General features: G+C 43.4%; 1 protein-coding gene across 7 annotated transcripts in view; it reads left to right on the top strand.

The window, feature by feature from the left end:
• The window catches only part of COBL (cordon-bleu WH2 repeat protein), a 961,684-nt gene extending 942,434 nt beyond the window's left edge, over window positions 1-19,250 (top strand). For 6 of the 7 annotated variants that reach the window (XM_085607310.1, XM_085607313.1, XM_085607309.1 and 3 more), the window contains one exon: window positions 14,209-14,382. In XM_085607310.1, coding sequence (XP_085463436.1) covers window positions 14,209-14,235 — 27 coding nt within the window. In that variant the 3' untranslated portion in view covers window positions 14,236-14,382. Of the gene's footprint in view, window positions 1-14,208 lie in introns of all 7 variants that reach the window. The other variant, XM_085607311.1, reaches the window with a different exon arrangement.
• Window positions 19,251-19,597: the final 347 nt, after the last annotated feature.

The following is a 19,597-nucleotide window of genomic DNA, read 5'->3' as shown; positions in this document are numbered from 1 at the left end:
ATCCATCATGCGATGCATCACTTCTCATAAATAAGGCCCTAAATGTGTTTACATCTAATGTTCAGGGATAGTTATGTGTGTTTTCAATATTGTAACACAGCAGCAGCTCACCAATATTACTGCATATAATTTCTTTGATGCCCTCCCATTTCTTATATGTTAGGCATTGTTTTGATCTAAAAGAAACTTTTTTTATGTATATTGCATGAAACAAGCACAACATTTCTCTGCAAAATGGCTGTACTAGACTTTCACACATCAAGTACATAAAAAAGAAATTAAAGGAAAACAGTATTTAAAACAATCTGTTTAAGCAATATTCAAGGTCATTAGGGCAATACTCTGGAGAACAGAGCTGACTTTGTCAGGGGCCCCCTGAAAGGCTGGGGCCCTGGGCCAGAGCCCACTTTGCCCATGCATTAAAACGTTTCTGGCTCTCGTCATTCACATCAAAATCCAAGGACCTCAATTGCGGAGTCCCACGGGGATCATCATTCAGCCCCACAATTTTCAACTATACATGGCTCTTTGGTCAAAGATCATCAGATCCCACAGAATCAACATCATTACCAATGCTGACGACACCCCTCTCATTTTTTTCCTTCTCAGATGACACCGTGGCCACTAAGGCAAACTTCAAACAGTGCATGACCAGCATGGCCAATTCGATGAAAGAAAACTGCTTTAAGCTCAACAGTGACAAAACTGAAGTGCTGATCTTCGGGAATAAGAGCCCACCTTGGAATTCTACCCAGGGGCCTGATGATCTTGGACCCCCCCCCCCCAACCAACCACGCTAGGAACCTAGTCCTCATCCTGGACAAAAACCTCACCATAAAGTCCCCAGGTCAATGCCCTCACCTCCTCTTGCTTCGACATCCTCTGCATGGTACGTAAAATCTCCAAGTGGCTCCCAGCTTGACTATGTCTTCCCAAATTCCTTATCCAGCGCCTACAAGTGGTACAAAATGCGGCGGCCAGAGCCTTCCTGAGAGCTAAACCCAGATCTAGCATGACCCCCTATTCTTAAGTCTCTACACTGGCTCCACATAAAAGAACGGATCGACTTCAAAGCGATGACCATCTTCTTTAAAGCTTTCCCTGGCTCAGGAGCCGGCTACCTAAATAAGCGCGTTAATCGCTACACAACATGTAGACCCCTAAGATCTTCCAACGCCAACCTGGCCATCGTGCCTAAAATATGCCGTGCCCGCACTGGAGGCAGATCCCTCAGCTTTCTAGGCGCAAAATTGTGGAATAGCCCCTGAGTCTCAGACTAACCACAGACCTACTCTTTCAGGAAAAACCTGCCTTTTTAATAACTGATGGGTCTTTTACGCACATTTTCCTCCCGCTGTCAAGCACCAGGACACTCTAGTCTGAGTAGCTGCACGATTTATTAAATACACTATTTCATTTCATTTGGGCCCTGACAGTGCAAAGGAACACTTGTTCAAATTCTAAGGGCCTTATTTATGAGACCTTGCTTCACTTTTATGCTGCGGGTGCGTCACTTTTTGCGACATACCCTCAGCGTAAAAAATGTGCCATGTTGCCCCCTATGTACAAAGTGGTGCATCTAGACAGATGCATCACTTTGTAAACCCCTGCACCACATTATATCTGCACCAGGTATAATGTATGCAGGGTGGGTGTTGCTTTGTAGAAGTGACGCATTGAAATCTATGAGAACTCACTGCGCCACTTCTAGGACGCCATTGCGTCAATATCTTACACCTGCCTCACAGCAGGTGTAAGACTGATGCAGGCAAGTCCCATGTGAAAGGACACATTGCTGGAGTTGCGTCTATTTTCAGACATACCCCAGCAATGCATCACTTTTGCGCCTACAGATATGTCAGAAATACTGACGTATCTGTAACTCCTTGCAACATGATGCATCATACAGTAAATATGACGCATCCATCATGCGATGCATCACTTCTCATAAATAAGGCCCTAAATGTGTTTACATCTAATGTTCAGGGATAGTTATGTGTGTTTTCAATATTGTAACACAGCAGCAGCTCACCAATATTACTGCATATAATTTCTTTGATGCCCTCCCATTTCTTATATGTTAGGCATTGTTTTGATCTAAAAGAAACTTTTTTTATGTATATTGCATGAAACAAGCACAACATTTCTCTGCAAAATGGCTGTACTAGACTTTCACACATCAAGTACATAAAAAAGAAATTAAAGGAAAACAGTATTTAAAACAATCTGTTTAAGCAATATTCAAGGTCATTAGGGCAAAACTCTGGAGAACAGAGCTGACTTTGTCAGGGGCCCCCTGAAAGGCTGGGGCCCTGGGCCAGAGCCCACTTTGCCCATGCATTAAAACGTTTCTGGCTCTCGTCATTCACATCAAAACCCAAGGACCTCAATTGCGGAGTCCCACGGGGATCATCATTCAGCCCCACAATTTTCAACTATACATGGCTCTTTGGTCAAAGATCATCAGATCCCACAGAATCAACATCATTACCAATGCTGACGACACCCCTCTCATTTTTTTCCTTCTCAGATGACACCGTGGCCACTAAGGCAAACTTCAAACAGTGCATGACCAGCATGGCCAATTCGATGAAAGAAAACTGCTTTAAGCTCAACAGTGACAAAACTGAAGTGCTGATCTTCGGGAATAAGAGCCCACCTTGGAATTCTACCCAGGGGCCTGATGATCTTGGACCCCCCCCCCCAACCAACCACGCTAGGAACCTAGTCCTCATCCTGGACAAAAACCTCACCATAAAGTCCCCAGGTCAATGCCCTCACCTCCTCTTGCTTCGACATCCTCTGCATGGTACGTAAAATCTCCAAGTGGCTCCCAGCTTGACTATGTCTTCCCAAATTCCTTATCCAGCGCCTACAAGTGGTACAAAATGCGGCGGCCAGAGCCTTCCTGAGAGCTAAACCCAGATCTAGCATGACCCCCTATTCTTAAGTCTCTACACTGGCTCCACATAAAAGAACGGATCGACTTCAAAGCGATGACCATCTTCTTTAAAGCTTTCCCTGGCTCAGGAGCCGGCTACCTAAATAAGCGCGTTAATCGCTACACAACATGTAGACCCCTAAGATCTTCCAACGCCAACCTGGCCATCGTGCCTAAAATATGCCGTGCCCGCACTGGAGGCAGATCCCTCAGCTTTCTAGGCGCAAAATTGTGGAATAGCCCCTGAGTCTCAGACTAACCACAGACCTACTCTTTCAGGAAAAACCTGCCTTTTTAATAACTGATGGGTCTTTTACGCACATTTTCCTCCCGCTGTCAAGCACCAGGACACTCTAGTCTGAGTAGCTGCACGATTTATTAAATACACTATTTCATTTCATTTGGGCCCTGACAGTGCAAAGGAACACTTGTTCAAATTCTAAGGGCCTTATTTATGAGACCTTGCTTCACTTTTATGCTGCGGGTGCGTCACTTTTTGCGACATACCCTCAGCGTAAAAAATGTGCCATGTTGCCCCCTATGTACAAAGTGGTGCATCTAGACAGATGCATCACTTTGTAAACCCCTGCACCACATTATATCTGCGCCAGGTATAATGTATGCAGGGTGGGTGTTGCTTTGTAGAAGTGACGCATTGAAATCTATGAGAACTCACTGCGCCACTTCTAGGACGCCATTGCGTCAATATCTTACACCTGCCTCACAGCAGGTGTAAGACTGATGCAGGCAAGTCCCATGTGAAAGGACACATTGCTGGAGTTGCGTCTATTTTCAGACATACCCCAGCAATGCATCACTTTTGCGCCTACAGATATGTCAGAAATACTGACGTATCTGTAACTCCTTGCAACATGATGCATCATACAGTAAATATGACGCATCCATCATGCGATGCATCACTTCTCATAAATAAGGCCCTAAATGTGTTTACATCTAATGTTCAGGGATAGTTATGTGTGTTTTCAATATTGTAACACAGCAGCAGCTCACCAATATTACTGCATATAATTTCTTTGATGCCCTCCCATTTCTTATATGTTAGGCATTGTTTTGATCTAAAAGAAACTTTTTTTATGTATATTGCATGAAACAAGCACAACATTTCTCTGCAAAATGGCTGTACTAGACTTTCACACATCAAGTACATAACAAAGAAATTAAAGGAAAACAGTATTTAAAACAATCTGTTTAAGCGGTAAGAGTTGGTGGCAGCTACTCCCCGCTGGGCGCCGAGCACGAACATTCTGTTAATGTAACTCGCTTTTGCAGAGGCTAATAATTGTTTTAAACGCACATTGTGCAGTGACACTGAGCTGAAGCTCGCTTTTTTTTAAATAATTGAAACTGTTGTTGTGTATATGTTGTTTTTAGATTCACCCTGAAAATAAGAGCACATACTTGCACTCACCAGTGACATTCTTTGTGAGCCGTGGACTGTTTCCGCGTAGTTTAGAGGCAACCGGCATCCTAGCCAATTGCGGTTGTCGAGGGCGGGACAGGGGCGGCACCTGACGGAGTGTCGAGCGGTTAGCGCTCTAGACCTCCGCTTCCTGGAGAGTATTTAGGCTGCGAGGAGGGAGACGTTCCACGCGGTAAGAGTTGGTGGCAGCTACTCCCCGCTGGGCGCCGAGCACGAACATTCTGTTAATGTAACTCGCTTTTGCAGAGGCTAATAATTGTTTTAAACGCACATTGTGCAGTGACACTGAGCTGAAGCTCGCTTTTTTTTAAATAATTGAAACTGTTGTTGTGTATATGTTGTTTTTAGATTCACCCTGAAAATAAGAGCACATACTTGCACTCACCAGTGACATTCTTTGTGAGCCGTGGACTGTTTCCGCGTAGTTTAGAGGCAACCGGCATCCTAGCCAATTGCGGTTGTCGAGGGCGGGACAGGGGCGGCACCTGACGGAGTGTCGAGCGGTTAGCGCTCTAGACCTCCGCTTCCTGGAGAGTATTTAGGCTGCGAGGAGGCAGACGTTCCACGCGGTAAGAGTTGGTGGCAGCTACTCCCCGCTGGGCGCCGAGCACGAACATTCTGTTAATGTAACTCGCTTTTGCAGAGGCTAATAATTGTTTTAAACGCACATTGTGCAGTGACACTGAGCTGAAGCTCGCTTTTTTTAAATAATTGAAACTGTTGTTGTGTATATGTTGTTTTTAGATTCACCCTGAAAATAAGAGCACATACTTGCACTCACCAGTGACATTCTTTGTGAGCCGTGGACTGTTTCCGCGTAGTTTAGAGACAACCGGCATCCTAGCCAATTGCGGTTGTCGAGGGCGGGACAGGGGCGGCACCTGACGGAGTGTCGAGCGGTTAGCGCTCTAGACCTCCGCTTCCTGGAGAGTATTTAGGCTGCGAGGAGGCAGACGTTCCACGCGGTAAGAGTTGGTGGCAGCTACTCCCCGCTGGGCGCCGAGCACGAACATTCTGTTAATGTAACTCGCTTTTGCAGAGGCTAATAATTGTTTTAAACGCACATTGTGCAGTGACACTGAGCTGAAGCTCGCTTTTTTTTAAATAATTGAAACTGTTGTTGTGTATATGTTGTTTTTAGATTCACCCTGAAAATAAGAGCACATAGTTGCACTCACCAGTGACATTCTTTGTGAGCCGTGGACTGTTTCCGCGTAGTTTAGAGGCAACCGGCATCCTAGCCAATTGCGGTTGTCGAGGGCGGGACAGGGGCGGCACCTGACGGAGTGTCGAGCGGTTAGCGCTCTAGACCTCCGCTTCCTGGAGAGTATTTAGGCTGCGAGGAGGCAGACGTTCCACGCGGTAAGAGTTGGTGGCAGCTACTCCCCGCTGGGCGCCGAGCACGAACATTCTGTTAATGTAACTCGCTTTTGCAGAGGCTAATAATTGTTTTAAACGCACATTGTGCAGTGACACTGAGCTGAAGCTCGCTTTTTTTTAAATAATTGAAACTGTTGTTGTGTATATGTTGTTTTTAGATTCACCCTGAAAATAAGAGCACATACTTGCACTCACCAGTGACATTCTTTGTGAGCCGTGGACTGTTTCCGCGTAGTTTAGAGGCAACCGGCATCCTAGCCAATTGCGGTTGTCGAGGGCGGGACAGGGGCGGCACCTGACGGAGTGTCGAGCGGTTAGCGCTCTAGACCTCCGCTTCCTGGAGAGTATTTAGCCACTCGGAGGCCCCCAGCGCGCAGCGATGGCGCGTAGGGTAGGCGCCTTTGACTGCGCCAAAGACGAGCCTAAGACCAGCCCGTCTGTGCCCGTCCGGGCCAGGCCGGGTCACGGGGCAGGAAACGCTAGTCCGGGTAAGATCACTGTGGATCAGTTAAGGTCTATGCGCCCAAGTAGCAATAGTAAATGCTCTGTCCTAAAGCCTTCCCTAACGGGTATACAAGTATGTCCTCACTGTACATTTGCTCTTACAAATGTTCAGCCCTACCCAGAGGTATCACACAAACCTAAGCCATCAACTCAAACCTCTGTTTTAAATTCTCGGACATTCACATTCTACACTGTGAATTGTAGATCACTGCCTCAACATAAAGCTGATATCTACCACCTCCTAGCTGAAGAAAAACCTTGTGCGCTATTTCTAACAGAGACCTGGTTGCATGATGGTGCAGGTCCCGATGTAGCCGCTGCCTTACCCTCTAACTATGCCATTGTTAGAGTAGACAGAGATAAACAAGTAGGAGGGGGCATCGCTGTGATCTTAAACAGGGATTTTAATTGTGATTTTGAAACAGTAAATATTCCTGGATGTGAAGCAGCTTTTTTTAAAATTTCATTGAATCCAAATTTTATGTTTTCTGGATTTCTAATTTATCGTCCTCCGGGAAACAGCAGTGGTTGGGCTGCGAACTTGGCTAATTTCATTTCGCCTTACTTTCTGAATGCCCAAAACTTGACCATACTGGGGGATTTAAATCTTCATTTGGATGACAAATCTAATAGCATAGCTGTTAACCTGTTAGAGGACTTTAATACTTTGAATATGTCTCTACGAAATGAGGGTCCCACTCATAAAGCTGGGCATCTGTTAGACCCCATTATTTCTAGTGTACAGGAGCTAAAATGGTTGAAAACAGACCCTATTTGTTGGTCGGACCATTTTTTAACGCTTTTTAGTATTACTCTTGAACAATTTAATTCGCCAGGCTCTGCTTGCCCTCCAATTTTTATGAGAAATTGGAAAAAGCTAGATCTAACTGAGTTACAGAACGCGTTACAGGCATCCCTCCCTGTTCTGGGTGCTGATATGGAAAGAAATGCGCTGGAAACCCACACTTGGCTAGAGAGAGCAGTTGACATCTGTCTGCCCGCTACCAGGTGTAGAGGGAATGTCCATCGTCCCCCGGCCCCCTGGTATACGGAAGTACTGAAACTAGAAAAAACCAAGTGTAAGGGACTTGAGAGGAAATGGCGCAAACAGTATGATCCTCTTAAAAAGGAAGCATATCGTAAGGCCAGAAACCTCTATCACACGGCCTGTGCTAGAGCTAAAGCATCCTATGTAACAGAGACCATTAATACTGCTGCCAATAAAGCACGGACCCTTTTTAACACAGTTAAAGAATTAGCCGGAGCTAATTCTATGGCAGTTGCACGTCCCCTGACCCCTCAAAAATGTCAAGACCTTGCCACATATTTTGTGGAAAAGATCGAGACTATTCTTGCCAACATTAATGTTCCGGGGAGGGATGACAGGAAAGTTCCTCCCTTAGAAAGCCTACCAGGAAATCGGCTTGTCTCCTGGCCATCCATCTCCCTGGACACCTTGAAATCCTTAGCCACCTCTATCAAGTCGGGCTCTCCATGTGACCCTCTCCCAATTAATATTCTGAGTCAACTGGACGACAGTGCTTTGGGGATTATTGCCGAGACATTAAACGCCTCCATTCATCTGGCAACCGTCCCAGCGTCCTGGAAGCGCGCCATGGTCAGCCCTCTGCTGAAAAAGCCGTCAGCTGATCCAGAGGTACTGGCCAACTATCGTCCGATTTCCCTGCTGCCAGCATTCTCAAAAATACTGGAGAAGCACATCCATGGTGTACTTTCAACTTACACAGAGAATAACAACCTACTCCATTTTTCCCAATCGGGTTTTAGGGCAGGCCACTCCACCGAATCTGCCCTCCTGGGAGTCACGGAGAAGATCAGGGGACTTTTGGACGACGGGCAAACGGTTGCTCTTGTTCTGCTTGATTTAAGCGCAGCCTTCGACACCATCTCACACAACAGACTGCTTGTCAGGCTGAGTGAGGATGGTGTCGGAGGGGCAGCGCTGGACTGGATTAGATCTTACTTGAGCAACAGGACGTTTCAGATCTCGTCCTCACAGGCCCAGTCGGACATTTTTCTGTCACCCCACGGTGTGCCTCAGGGCTCAATTTTGAGCCCGCTATTTTTCAATCTGTATCTCCGCCCCCTCGCCGATTTGGCAGAGCGGGTAGGTCTAGAACTTATGACCTATGCGGACGATTCGCAGATTATTTTTTCCCTTACTAACTCAGAATCTTCATCCCCCTCTGTGCTGAAACTAGGCCTTCAGGAAATTTTCAGCTGGATGTCTACGAACCAGCTAAAGCTCAATGGGGAGAAGACAGAGATTCTTCTCCTGGGGAAAAATAAAGATCTGTGGCAGGATACCCATTGGCCACCATCTTTGGGCGCCTTCCCCACCCCGGCTACCCAAGCTAGAAATTTGGGGGTGTGCATTGATGATTCATTATCAATGAAACAGCAGGCCAACAAAGTGGCTGGTGTCTGCTTCACGATCCTTAAATGGCTGCGGAAGATTATCTGGATGCTGCCTGTGGATACCCAGAAGACCGTAGTCAATGCATTAATTACATCTAGGCTTGACTACGGTAACATCTTATACCTGGGTTCCAATCTAGCCGTGATCAGGAGATTGCAGCTGGTCCAGAACTCCGCAGCCAGGTTGCTGTGCAAGATTCCTAGGACAGCAAGGATCTCGAAGCATCTGAGGAACCTGCATTGGTTGAGGGTAGAGAACCGAGTTCGGTTCAAAGCCTTGACATACATGTTCAAGATCAGGGCAGGAACTGCACCAAAATACCTGCAAAAATTGGTTAGGCCCCATGTTCCTACACGCAATCTCCGTTCTTTAAATGGAGCAAATTTCGTGGTTCCCAGGTTCAAACTGGCCCGAATGGGGGGGAAATCTTTCTCCCATCTGGGACCAGTTCTTTGGAATTCCCTCCCCTTAGCCTTACGGAAGGAGGAGAATTTTGCCAGTTTTAAGAAAAACGTTAAAACTTGGCTTTTTAATAAATAATTGTGGTCCTTGACAGTTACTGCCTCTATGTTTTGACCTCTTAGCCCTGGCGCTGGGAAACCCTTTGTGGGTATCTGTGCGCATTACAAATGCAAAAAAATAAATAAATAAATAAATAAGCAATATTCAAGGTCATTAGGGCAAAACTCTGGAGAACAGAGCTGACTTTGTCAGGGGCCCCCTGAAAGGCTGGGGCCCTGGGCCAGAGCCCACTTTGCCCATGCATTAAAACGTTTCTGGCTCTCGTCATTCACATCAAAACCCAAGGACCTCAATTGCGGAGTCCCACGGGGATCATCACTCAGCCCCACAATTTTCAACTATACATGGCTCTTTGGTCAAAGATCATCAGATCCCACAGAATCAACATCATTACCAATGCTGACGACACCCCTCTCATTTTTTTCCTTCTCAGATGACACCGTGGCCACTAAGGCAAACTTCAAACAGTGCATGACCAGCATGGCCAATTCGATGAAAGAAAACTGCTTTAAGCTCAACACTGACAAAACTGAAGTGCTGATCTTCGGGAATAAGAGCCCACCTTGGAATTCTACCCAGGGGCCTGATGATCTTGGACCCCCTCCCCCCCCCAACCAACCACGCTAGGAACCTAGTCCTCATCCTGGACAAAAACCTCACCATAAAGTCCCCAGGTCAATGCCCTCACCTCCTCTTGCTTCGACATCCTCTGCATGGTACGTAAAATCTCCAAGTGGCTCCCACTGGACACTAGATGTAACATCACGCAGGCCCTAATCACAAGCAGATTGGGAAACACACTCTACGCTGGCATACCAACCCGTCTTCTTCACAGATTTGAATTCATCCAAACAACCGCTGCTAGGCTGGTCTTCGACATCCCACACCGAATCCACATCACACCACTCCTCAGTGAGCCAGTTCAAACTTCTCAGAAATGCATTCAAGTAATTACACAACACAGGAGACCCTCATACCTCAATCACTGACTTGCTTCCACCAACCCACCAGACAACTTCGCTCAGCAACACTCTCACTCGCACACACGCCCCGTATCCACAGAAGGAGAACGGGAGTTTGATCGTTCTCCCACCAAGCTGCCAAATCCTGGTATCATCTCCCCAACACATCAGGGCCTCCTCCTAACTTCTATAATTCTGCAAGAAGTTAAAGACCTTGCTATTAAATTAGCCTTCGTGTGGGAACTTTGAGACTGCCTGTATTCAGACCCAGCCTCACCACATGCCTACTCTGACCTGCTCATCGCCTGAATACCCTCACAGGTGGCAAGAAGCCTTCTACAAATCCACCTTACATTACATTACATTGCATCTTTGGTGTTGGTTACCCATAAAGGGGACCCACTAAAGAATTGTTTTTAGAATTTAACTGCAGTAGGTCAGTAATTAATGCCTGCCAAGAATACATTTGAAGGCAAGTTTTTATCATCAGACCTAATAAAACATATTAAGTCAAGCACAAAAGAATATTGATTTAATATTATCCCTAAAATAGACACGAGTTAGTAGCAAATCAAATGATTATCTATTGTAAAACACACAATTTAGTACTTTATTAGTTTGGGTTGTACATCTTCTCTTAAATAAGGACCTCAACTACCATGCAAAATTGAAAAATCAATTTGAAGCAACATAAAAAGATTTGAAGTCAATCTGAATTTCCAAACAGCTCAATGTATTAATCAAATCTAACCCTTCCTTATGTTTCATTTGACCTATAACACCATTTCTTAGTGCAAACCAATATTGTAGTTGATGAATTGTAATCATTTTGATATTCCAGCTGAAACATGATAATGGTGATTAAGTAGAATTCAGTCAAGATTGCTGTATATGCAAATTACTTACATAGTGCAGTACACAATTGTCTGGAAATCAAATGATCAACAGAGCTGCTTTGGGTAATAATGATATAGGAAATTGACAATGACTTTTATCGCTTACAAAAACAGCAATCTCCAAATAAATTGGGGCCAAAACATGTGTATGTAGTCTTTTGTGGTAGAGTTTACATTTCTGGGTTATACATCAGAGGTCATAAATGCAGGTTGGTGTGTAGTAAAGCATCCACATGTTATGTCATAGTATGCATGTTGGTTGGCCTTTCAGACACATTTTTCGTACAGTAGACGTAGAGCTCACCAATCCTAAATTGGTATCTATATTCTGACGTCATCACTCCATTTAACTGGGATGTGGAAGAGTAAGTCAGGGACTGGTGTATATATTTTGTCAGAACTTTGTCTTGACCAGTTGACTAAATCTAATACTATCCGTTGAGAACTTTGTATTTTATTGCTATGCCATATATTAATTGTAAAAGTATGACTCGTACAGATTGCCTCAAAGTTACTTCATGTCCTTCTACAAAGAAACCTCCAATCTGTTCAATCTGCACTAGCACAGTTAATACCAGTGGCCTGTGAATGAATGACTGAAATCTGTCAATAGGGAAAAAAGCATGTTGACTTTGTAAAAGGACCTTCAGAATCTTTAATCAAACCAGTCTGTTTGGGGTTGTGAGTTGTATTATTAAAAACCGTGGCAAAATCGGAAATCTATCCCCTGCAACCATATATTGAATGGTCATTTATTATTGTATATACAATTGGTAAGACAAGCCTACTCAACGAAAAAAAGATTTGTGAATCGCAAATGTTTTACCTGTAGGTATGTCTGGTATCGGTTATAGTGCAAGGGTAAGCCCAACATAAGCATGACATAAGTCACAAATATTCTTAGAAAATGTTTTTCCATTATTCATAAATAATCATTTGCTATTCACATGTACAAGAGGGTTAATTTCCGTCAAAGCAGAGAATAGTGCCATTGTTGGTTATTATGTTTTTAATTGAATTGTTATTGCAGACGATATTCAAATTAATCCTGCTTTGGATGCAATTCCTAAAAGTGTGGATCTAAATGCTGCCCTGCTGAGACAGTATTATTAGGTTACTTTTTTATGTGGCCTAACGTGCAAACTCTGTTGGTCAGATTGAGATTGTTTTATACTTATAGGTAGTTGTAGGGGGGAAGGGAATAAATCGTCATGGAACCAATCTATAGTGTCCTATATCACCTTTCATTCATCATGCCATGTGTATGAGAGAGGACTTCCAAGCAAAGTATTAAGTCTCCAAAAATATGATAAAAATATCCAACTATAACATGTCATGGGATGGAGGATTATGTAAACAATTGGAACAAAATTCTGATATTTCAGGGATTTGGAATGGATTCTAGGGGTACTCCAGAAAGTCTGTGTCTGTCATGGACTTCCTGGAGTACACCTATGAAGAACATTTACTCATTCATAATTCCCACCAGGTGGTGAAGTCCATAGATGATATGATACATGTGTGCTTTTTGCACATCTAACTTTTTTCTCTACATTCAAAATATTTTTCATCGTGGAGAAGCGTCTTCCTTCTTCAACCAACTAAATACATGTGTCTTCCCTCTCCATTCCCAGCCTGGAAACACACAGGAATACATTTATGCATTTCCAGGTCCTTGTGACTACTAACAACCCTTCGTGTTTGTGGGTGTTTCTTTACCTTTGCAGGACATCCCAACTAGAAACTCCCACAATCAACTCATTAAGTCTAAACTTACAATTGCAGAGATTTTGACATACTGGGCGACTTTCCACATTCTTAAGTGAACCTTACTAACGAAAACTTCCACCAATCCTGAATTGGCAATCAAAATTCACTCTTAAGTCCTACATAAATTAGCCAAATGCTTCAGGAAGTAAGTCTGAAATTGACTTCCAAGAGACACTTTCCATTCACAGATGTTTTCCAGGCTGCAAGCTGGTCATCAGTGGGCCTTGGAAGAGGTTCTATAAATATGTTTGAAAATTGAGCTTTGTGTCCTGAAGGAATCCCAAGGTTAGCAGGTTGCTGGTGTACCACAAACGGAAAAAATAAGTAACAGTGCCTTAATGTGTCTACGTTTTGTAGCTATCATTCATATGGGTTAAACAATATTTGACTTAGTCAAAGAACCTGTCATATAGGAACACTTTGGGTAACAAATTAATGAGCTGCAACATGGATAACTGTTACTATAGGCAATTAGAACCCTGGAATGTTGGGAACTCCTCTGAAAACAGTGGAGTTCTCCGGGCTTCAAATGGTGGGTAGAATCCTAGAGCTCCAACATTCTTATGTTTGTTTACAGCTGTTGCTGTGAACAAAAGGCCTCACCGAACCCGAAGGGATTTCAGTCCCCTCGGGCTCTGTGAGGCCTTTGTTTTACAAAGTAAAACATTCTGCCCTCTAGGGGTGCAATCTTCTGATAGCCTTAGAGCCCTCAGTAGCGGGCGATACCGGCCATTACAGGCCCGCTCCCTTGTTAAAGGCCCGAGCCAAAGGCTCGGGCCTTTAACACTGGAGCAGGCCTTTAATGGCCGGTACAGCCTGCTACAGCAGGCTCTAAGGCTATAGTAAGTTATTCCGATCTTCTGACTGTGATGAAGAATACAAAGGCTCAGGAAGATAGGAGGTGAAAAATATTGTCTCAAGTACCATTGCTTCCAGTAATTTAATTCAGGGGGTTTATTAACCTTAGCAAATATATCACTCAAGCCGTAGGCAGAAAGCCCAAGACTGAATACTCTTTGCTACCAACTGTGCTCATTTGACTACCCATATCATTTTCTGATGCTTCAGGATTAGTTGTTTCATACTGAAATATCAATCCGCATAGGATCAATTCTGTGATTCGCTAATGAGCAAGGGCCAGGAATGCTTGGAAGTGGAGGCATTTTCCAGGTACATTTAGTACCTGGCAACCACCAAGTGCCCAAGACATGCGTCAAAAAACACAAACACACACCCTGCAATGTAATAATTTGTTCTTTCGGCATAGACAGTCGCACATAAGTACGTATGGAGTGAGCAGGTGGACCAGTACCAAATCTCCTGATTTTATCATGTGCTTTTCTTTATTGCAGGTTTCGCCCACACTGAACACTTTATAAGAACAAGTGGAATGGGCCGGCTAATCCCAGGACCCCACGACCATCACTCAAGAAGCACCGAACTGATGAAGCCTGTATTATTGTCTTGTCTACTCGCCAATTTTATTTGTTATTTTGTAATTTGCTGTGTTCCTGCATTAGGCAGAAAGGGGAAAATATTGCTCTACTGCACAGCTTGTGTGCCAAGGAAAATGTGTTTTGCCTCTCAATGAATTTTAAAACAGTTGCCAGTAAAATATGCTTGTTGGCAGGGTTCATAAAAAATATTAACACAGCAAGGATCTGCGCACATTTAATTGCCTTCCTGTTCTGCAAAAACGAAGGCATTAATTTATTGTACGCGGTCCTGAAAAATGAAATCCAGGCTTGGCTTGCTAATATGTGTTTGGGAACTGTGCTTGGTAAAAACACTGCTGTCCCACGCTTCCAGAAAATCAAACCTAAAGAACAGTATCATATAGGAGAGGGTAGAGATGAAGGTGCACACACCAACTAGTTGATGGTTTCATTAAAGCCTTCCATTTAGATAATTAATCAGCAGTCCACATGTGAAAGAAACACAGGGTGGATTGATAGAACTCTAGAAGGCCAGGCACAAACCAAAGAAACAGGCAAAGGGAAGAAAGAGCGATAAGGGAATGAAATAATTTAAGAAAGGGAAACCCTGGGTCCCAGGGTCAGGCAATGAAAGATGGCGTCCTGAGATGCCACCAGCAGAGGAAGCACTGGATTGTGCGGCCAAGCAGGAAATAGGGCCGAGCTATTACTTTGAGGGTGGCAAAAACCCTTACACCATGTCCGGGAAGCAGAATAAGGTCGTTCTCAAGGGTGTTAGAATATCTACAAAATTGGATGAACACCCACAGACCTTTCACTGAAAATGTTGGCGGTTTACTCCTGTGAATGGCAGAAGTATATCTGTTTTCAGGGACGGAAAGGAAAGGAAACACCCCCAAAATTGATGGGGATGTAGGAAGCGTGGTTTCTCTAGAGGGAATGATGGGGCATATTTACAGCAGAATGGAGAAGTGTGGCGTTGCCGTTAAGCAAACATTGCTAACGCCATGCTCCTCCATTCTGAAAACGTAGGGATGTGCCGTGTTCACAAGAATGCGGTGCACACCTGCGTTTCCCCTAGCACTGGAACTGAGTTCAGCTCTCTAGCGCCAACGCAGGCACCCTTGCACCATAGTGCAAGGGTGTCTGTGTTGGGGGGAAGATTGTTTATGTGCAGGAAGGTCCCCATCTTTAAAAGCCGTTTTGTGACTTCTATGTGTGCTGATTAATGCAGCACACATAGAAGTTGGAAAACGGCCTTTTAAAAAAATTAATGTTTATGTGCAGGAAGGAGGACCTTCCTGCACATAAACAATCATAGGCAATTTGCTGTCTCTATGCGTGCTGCACAAGGCAGCACACATGGAAATAGCAAAAATGAGGATAAATAAAGCATTTCTCCTCGTTTCGCCTGTTTAAGACGAGGTTTTCGCTGGTCTTAATTGTGGCGCTGGCTCCTATTTACGCTTCCCTTGTAAATAGGGGGCTGCATTGAAATTAATGGGCGTTGCGGTGGAATGCCCACCGCAGCAACCATTTCCCTCCCCTTTCATGCTAAATACAGCGTGAAAGGGTTAAGTGGCTTAACGCTGCCTTGTAAATAAGGGGAGGCCTCTATCACCATCACAGCGGCACTGAAAGTGACGTTGTGGTGGCAATAGGGGCTTGTAAATATGCCCGATGCTTCTCTACCGATGATACAGCAAAAAATGAGTTACATAGTGCAAATGCACTTTGGCGTTACATTGATGCATGCGGAAATGTACATTTGTTACATTTAAGAATATGCACGTGATTACTCCTGAAAAGCTGTGACAACCACAGCTTCCAAGGACTATTACTGAAACTCTTTGTGAGATCATAAAAATTCTGAACTTTAGCCCAAATGTAGGGATTATCAACGGAAGGCACATTTCTGACTACTCGCTTTGTGAATCAGGCCCTAAGGATTTGTTTTCCTTCTTGCAAATGTATATGCTTTACCATAAATAATTCTGTAGTGTTTTACTGGAAGTAAGCAGGGAAAATTCACATACAAACTACAAGGGTGTTACGTAAAATAAAGCAAGCGTTGGCTTGATCAATAAGCAATGTGGCATTCGTATAGTGGAATCTAGCCAAAAGGCAGCAGAACTCTGTACAGGGTGGAAGTATACCTGGAAAACCAGTGTTGAGCACTGAGCTGCTCAGTCTCGAGAGCACAGTTCAAGGCATATGAAGTATACGATAAACACGTAACCCATGCAAGTATACTGAGCCACAGCCATTCTTTTTGCACCTATGAGCTTTGAGGGAGGAGCAAAAAACCAGACGTGACATCACAAAACACAGTTTAATTTCAGACATTCGACTTATGAAGGGCATGCTGACCAATCTGTTTTATTTATAACTCTGTGCTGTAATATTAAATGATAAGCATTATATTGCAACCAGCATTCTAGATTTCGTAAACCATTCAGGAGAACCAAAAACCAGTTTGAAACAAAATCAAAATATATTTTCTGATATATCCCCATTGTATGATATGCCAGATTCCCACTAGTGCTAATTGTCTTCTTCACCGGTACAAAGACAAATGAGAAGTTGAATGAATGTTTATAGTTTGTGTTTACATTGGATAGGAGTCTTGCTATGTGTTTGGACACTCTGATGTCACTTTGACCTTCCTTTCAGGTTTCAATGGGAGCTTTGCAAGCCACTGTTTTCCAGGTGCCCTGTCTAATGCGTATTGTACTTGATATCGCATTTTTCAGACTGCACCAAGTGCTTCGTATTTGAGGGTTATGACCTGGCCTGATAAAACCCACTTAAATGGTATCTGTTGGATGCACTCGAGGCCTTGGTTTTTCTGCTAATGGTGATCAAGGAAATGGTAGTGAAAAGAAATTGCCTTAAACTCTACTTCATTTTGTCAAACAAAACATAGGTTATTCGTTGTCTAGATCATTATGCTGAAGAAAGATATTGGCCTGGCTGAGGATGTGACTGCAAACCGCTGAGAGTGTGCTACCGCTTAAAGAATGACTTACCGCTGACAGAATTTCTGTTCAAGGTTTGGCATATACTTTTTGTGAAGACACTCAACATATTCATACAATAGATGAGTTACTGTAATGCGGAATACTGCTTGTATGTCACAACATTGTTGCAAAATGTAGATGACCTAAATATTGAGGTTAGTATATGTAGTTAGGTAAAGATTTACTATTCTTATTGTCACATCTACATACCTTGAAGGGATGTATATCGTCAAGGTTCATGCATCCAGAGAGAAGTATAGTGAATCTATGGCCAGCCTATTGAGGTAATTAGGGAAATACTGTCCCATCACCAGGTAGACTCTCTGAGACCAGGTGACCCCCGTCTGTTACTAAATGTAAGAAGTATAAATTGTGAGGCAAGCTATCAATATCCTGTTGAGCTGATGAATAGCTAGTTTTAACACTCATATTTATTTTTCAGTATATAAAACATTTTAGTCACACAGGTATTTTCCTTAATATGCAAACTATTGCCGAGTCACACTTGGGTGGATTTCCGCAAGAGAAACTGCAGTGCGGATATCCCACTACGACTGCGGAGACTCTTTGTGAATCAGGGCCTATATATTTCATAAGACTATTTTCAACATTGATATCAGCTGGTTACGTAAACCTTTTATGTAGTGAACTTAGTGAATATGAGTAGTGTTAAGCCACACTGCATATCAGCTCAGTGGCTAATGGATAGGCTGCCTCTATTTTCATCCATGTATATTGTAGCATTTTCTATATAGGAAAGCTATACTTACCTACCTATGCATACCATTTTGATATATTGGTCACCAATATTTTTGTTACGGTATTAAAACACTCGATATTCTGGTACCATTCCGAAATACCGCTTAATGTTGAAGACATATTTGAATCGCTGTTTTCCCAGTCCTAAGCCCATTTTGAACTCAATGTGTTGAGTTACATCTTGTCTGACGTGACTTATAGTTACAAAATATGATATTTCTTCACTAGTGTAAATATCTCTGACGAGAGTGGCCTTGTCAGTCGGTAACAAGTCACCAACAAGCAGTGGTGCTTGGCATCATGTACATTAGTGGTGTCCAATGTTGCCCTAAAATGGCTGGGGCCGTGCCAGAGTTTCAGAATATCCACTTAAAGCACACTTACTTATACTGTATGTACATTGAATCCATTTACAAAGTCAGTTGCTATCAAGAAAATTTAGCAGACCGCCGGCCCTCATGCAACAAGTCGGATATCCCAGGTATATCTGCTAACCAAACAGCAATGAACTGTTGTCCATCACAACCTATTGATTTCAAAGTCAGCAGCAAAGAACACAGATCTAATATCCTGCTCAGAGGGACCACTAAACAGTCGACAATCCTCCCACTGCCTCCCTTATTGCTTACTTTGTTAAGGATGCCCACAGTCTTGTAACCCCAGTGACCTGCCACAAGTTATAAGAGACACTGTCTGGTGCCTGCATTTTCGCTGATGTTGCAGAGCAGCTGTTGAATGCAGGCCTGTGTCTTAAGAATACTGTATTGCTTTGCCAGTATTTATGAAGGCATAGTTTATTATATATTAACTACTGTAGTAGTTGAAATGTACATACCTGGAATATATTTTACTTTTATTGGTAAATGAAACAAAGAAGACATTAATCAAACTGGAATTATTTTCCTGTCTTTTTGGCTGTAAAGATAGCACTAACATTAAGAATATGTTGATTGTGAAGATTTGTGGATTTGAAAGAGATGCCCCTCTGTTTAAATTTATTCACAGATGGGAATCAAAATGTCATGTTTTGTGTTATGTTGTTATGTTTTGCTTGACTGCAAAAAAATTAAGCTATGAAGGTTGCCATCCTCAAGTGTTCTGATGAAACAGTAAATTATAAAATGTTGAAATTGTGTTAGTGCCACAAATAAAACATACACAGCTAGTCTATACCATGAATGCTGTCTTGTGTTTACTCTCTGGAATATAAAAAGATTATGAGTCATTCTCAGTGACTCCTTATTTAGTGTTTGGAGGATACAGAGCATCCTCCAAAAAGCTTTGGATGTCCTATCTACCAGTGGTGGTCGGTGACCCTCTACTGTAGAGGGTGCGGACTGACAGCGACAGGCATTGTAACAAATCACCATGCCTTTAGGCTCAAATGCCAAAGCTCTCAATCATGGCTCCTTAACAAATTTCTGATTGTAACGGGCCATGACTAAGAGCTCTGGAGGTGAGGCTCAAGGCAATGTGAATTTCTCACAGTGCCTGTCAGTGGACCAAAAAGGGTAAACAACGTTTAC

This window comes from Triturus cristatus, chromosome 5_2, assembly GCF_964204655.1.
Source record: "Triturus cristatus chromosome 5_2, aTriCri1.1, whole genome shotgun sequence".
Taxonomy (NCBI): Eukaryota; Metazoa; Chordata; class Amphibia; order Caudata; family Salamandridae; genus Triturus; species Triturus cristatus.
This window is presented reverse-complemented; position numbering and strand designations above follow the sequence as displayed.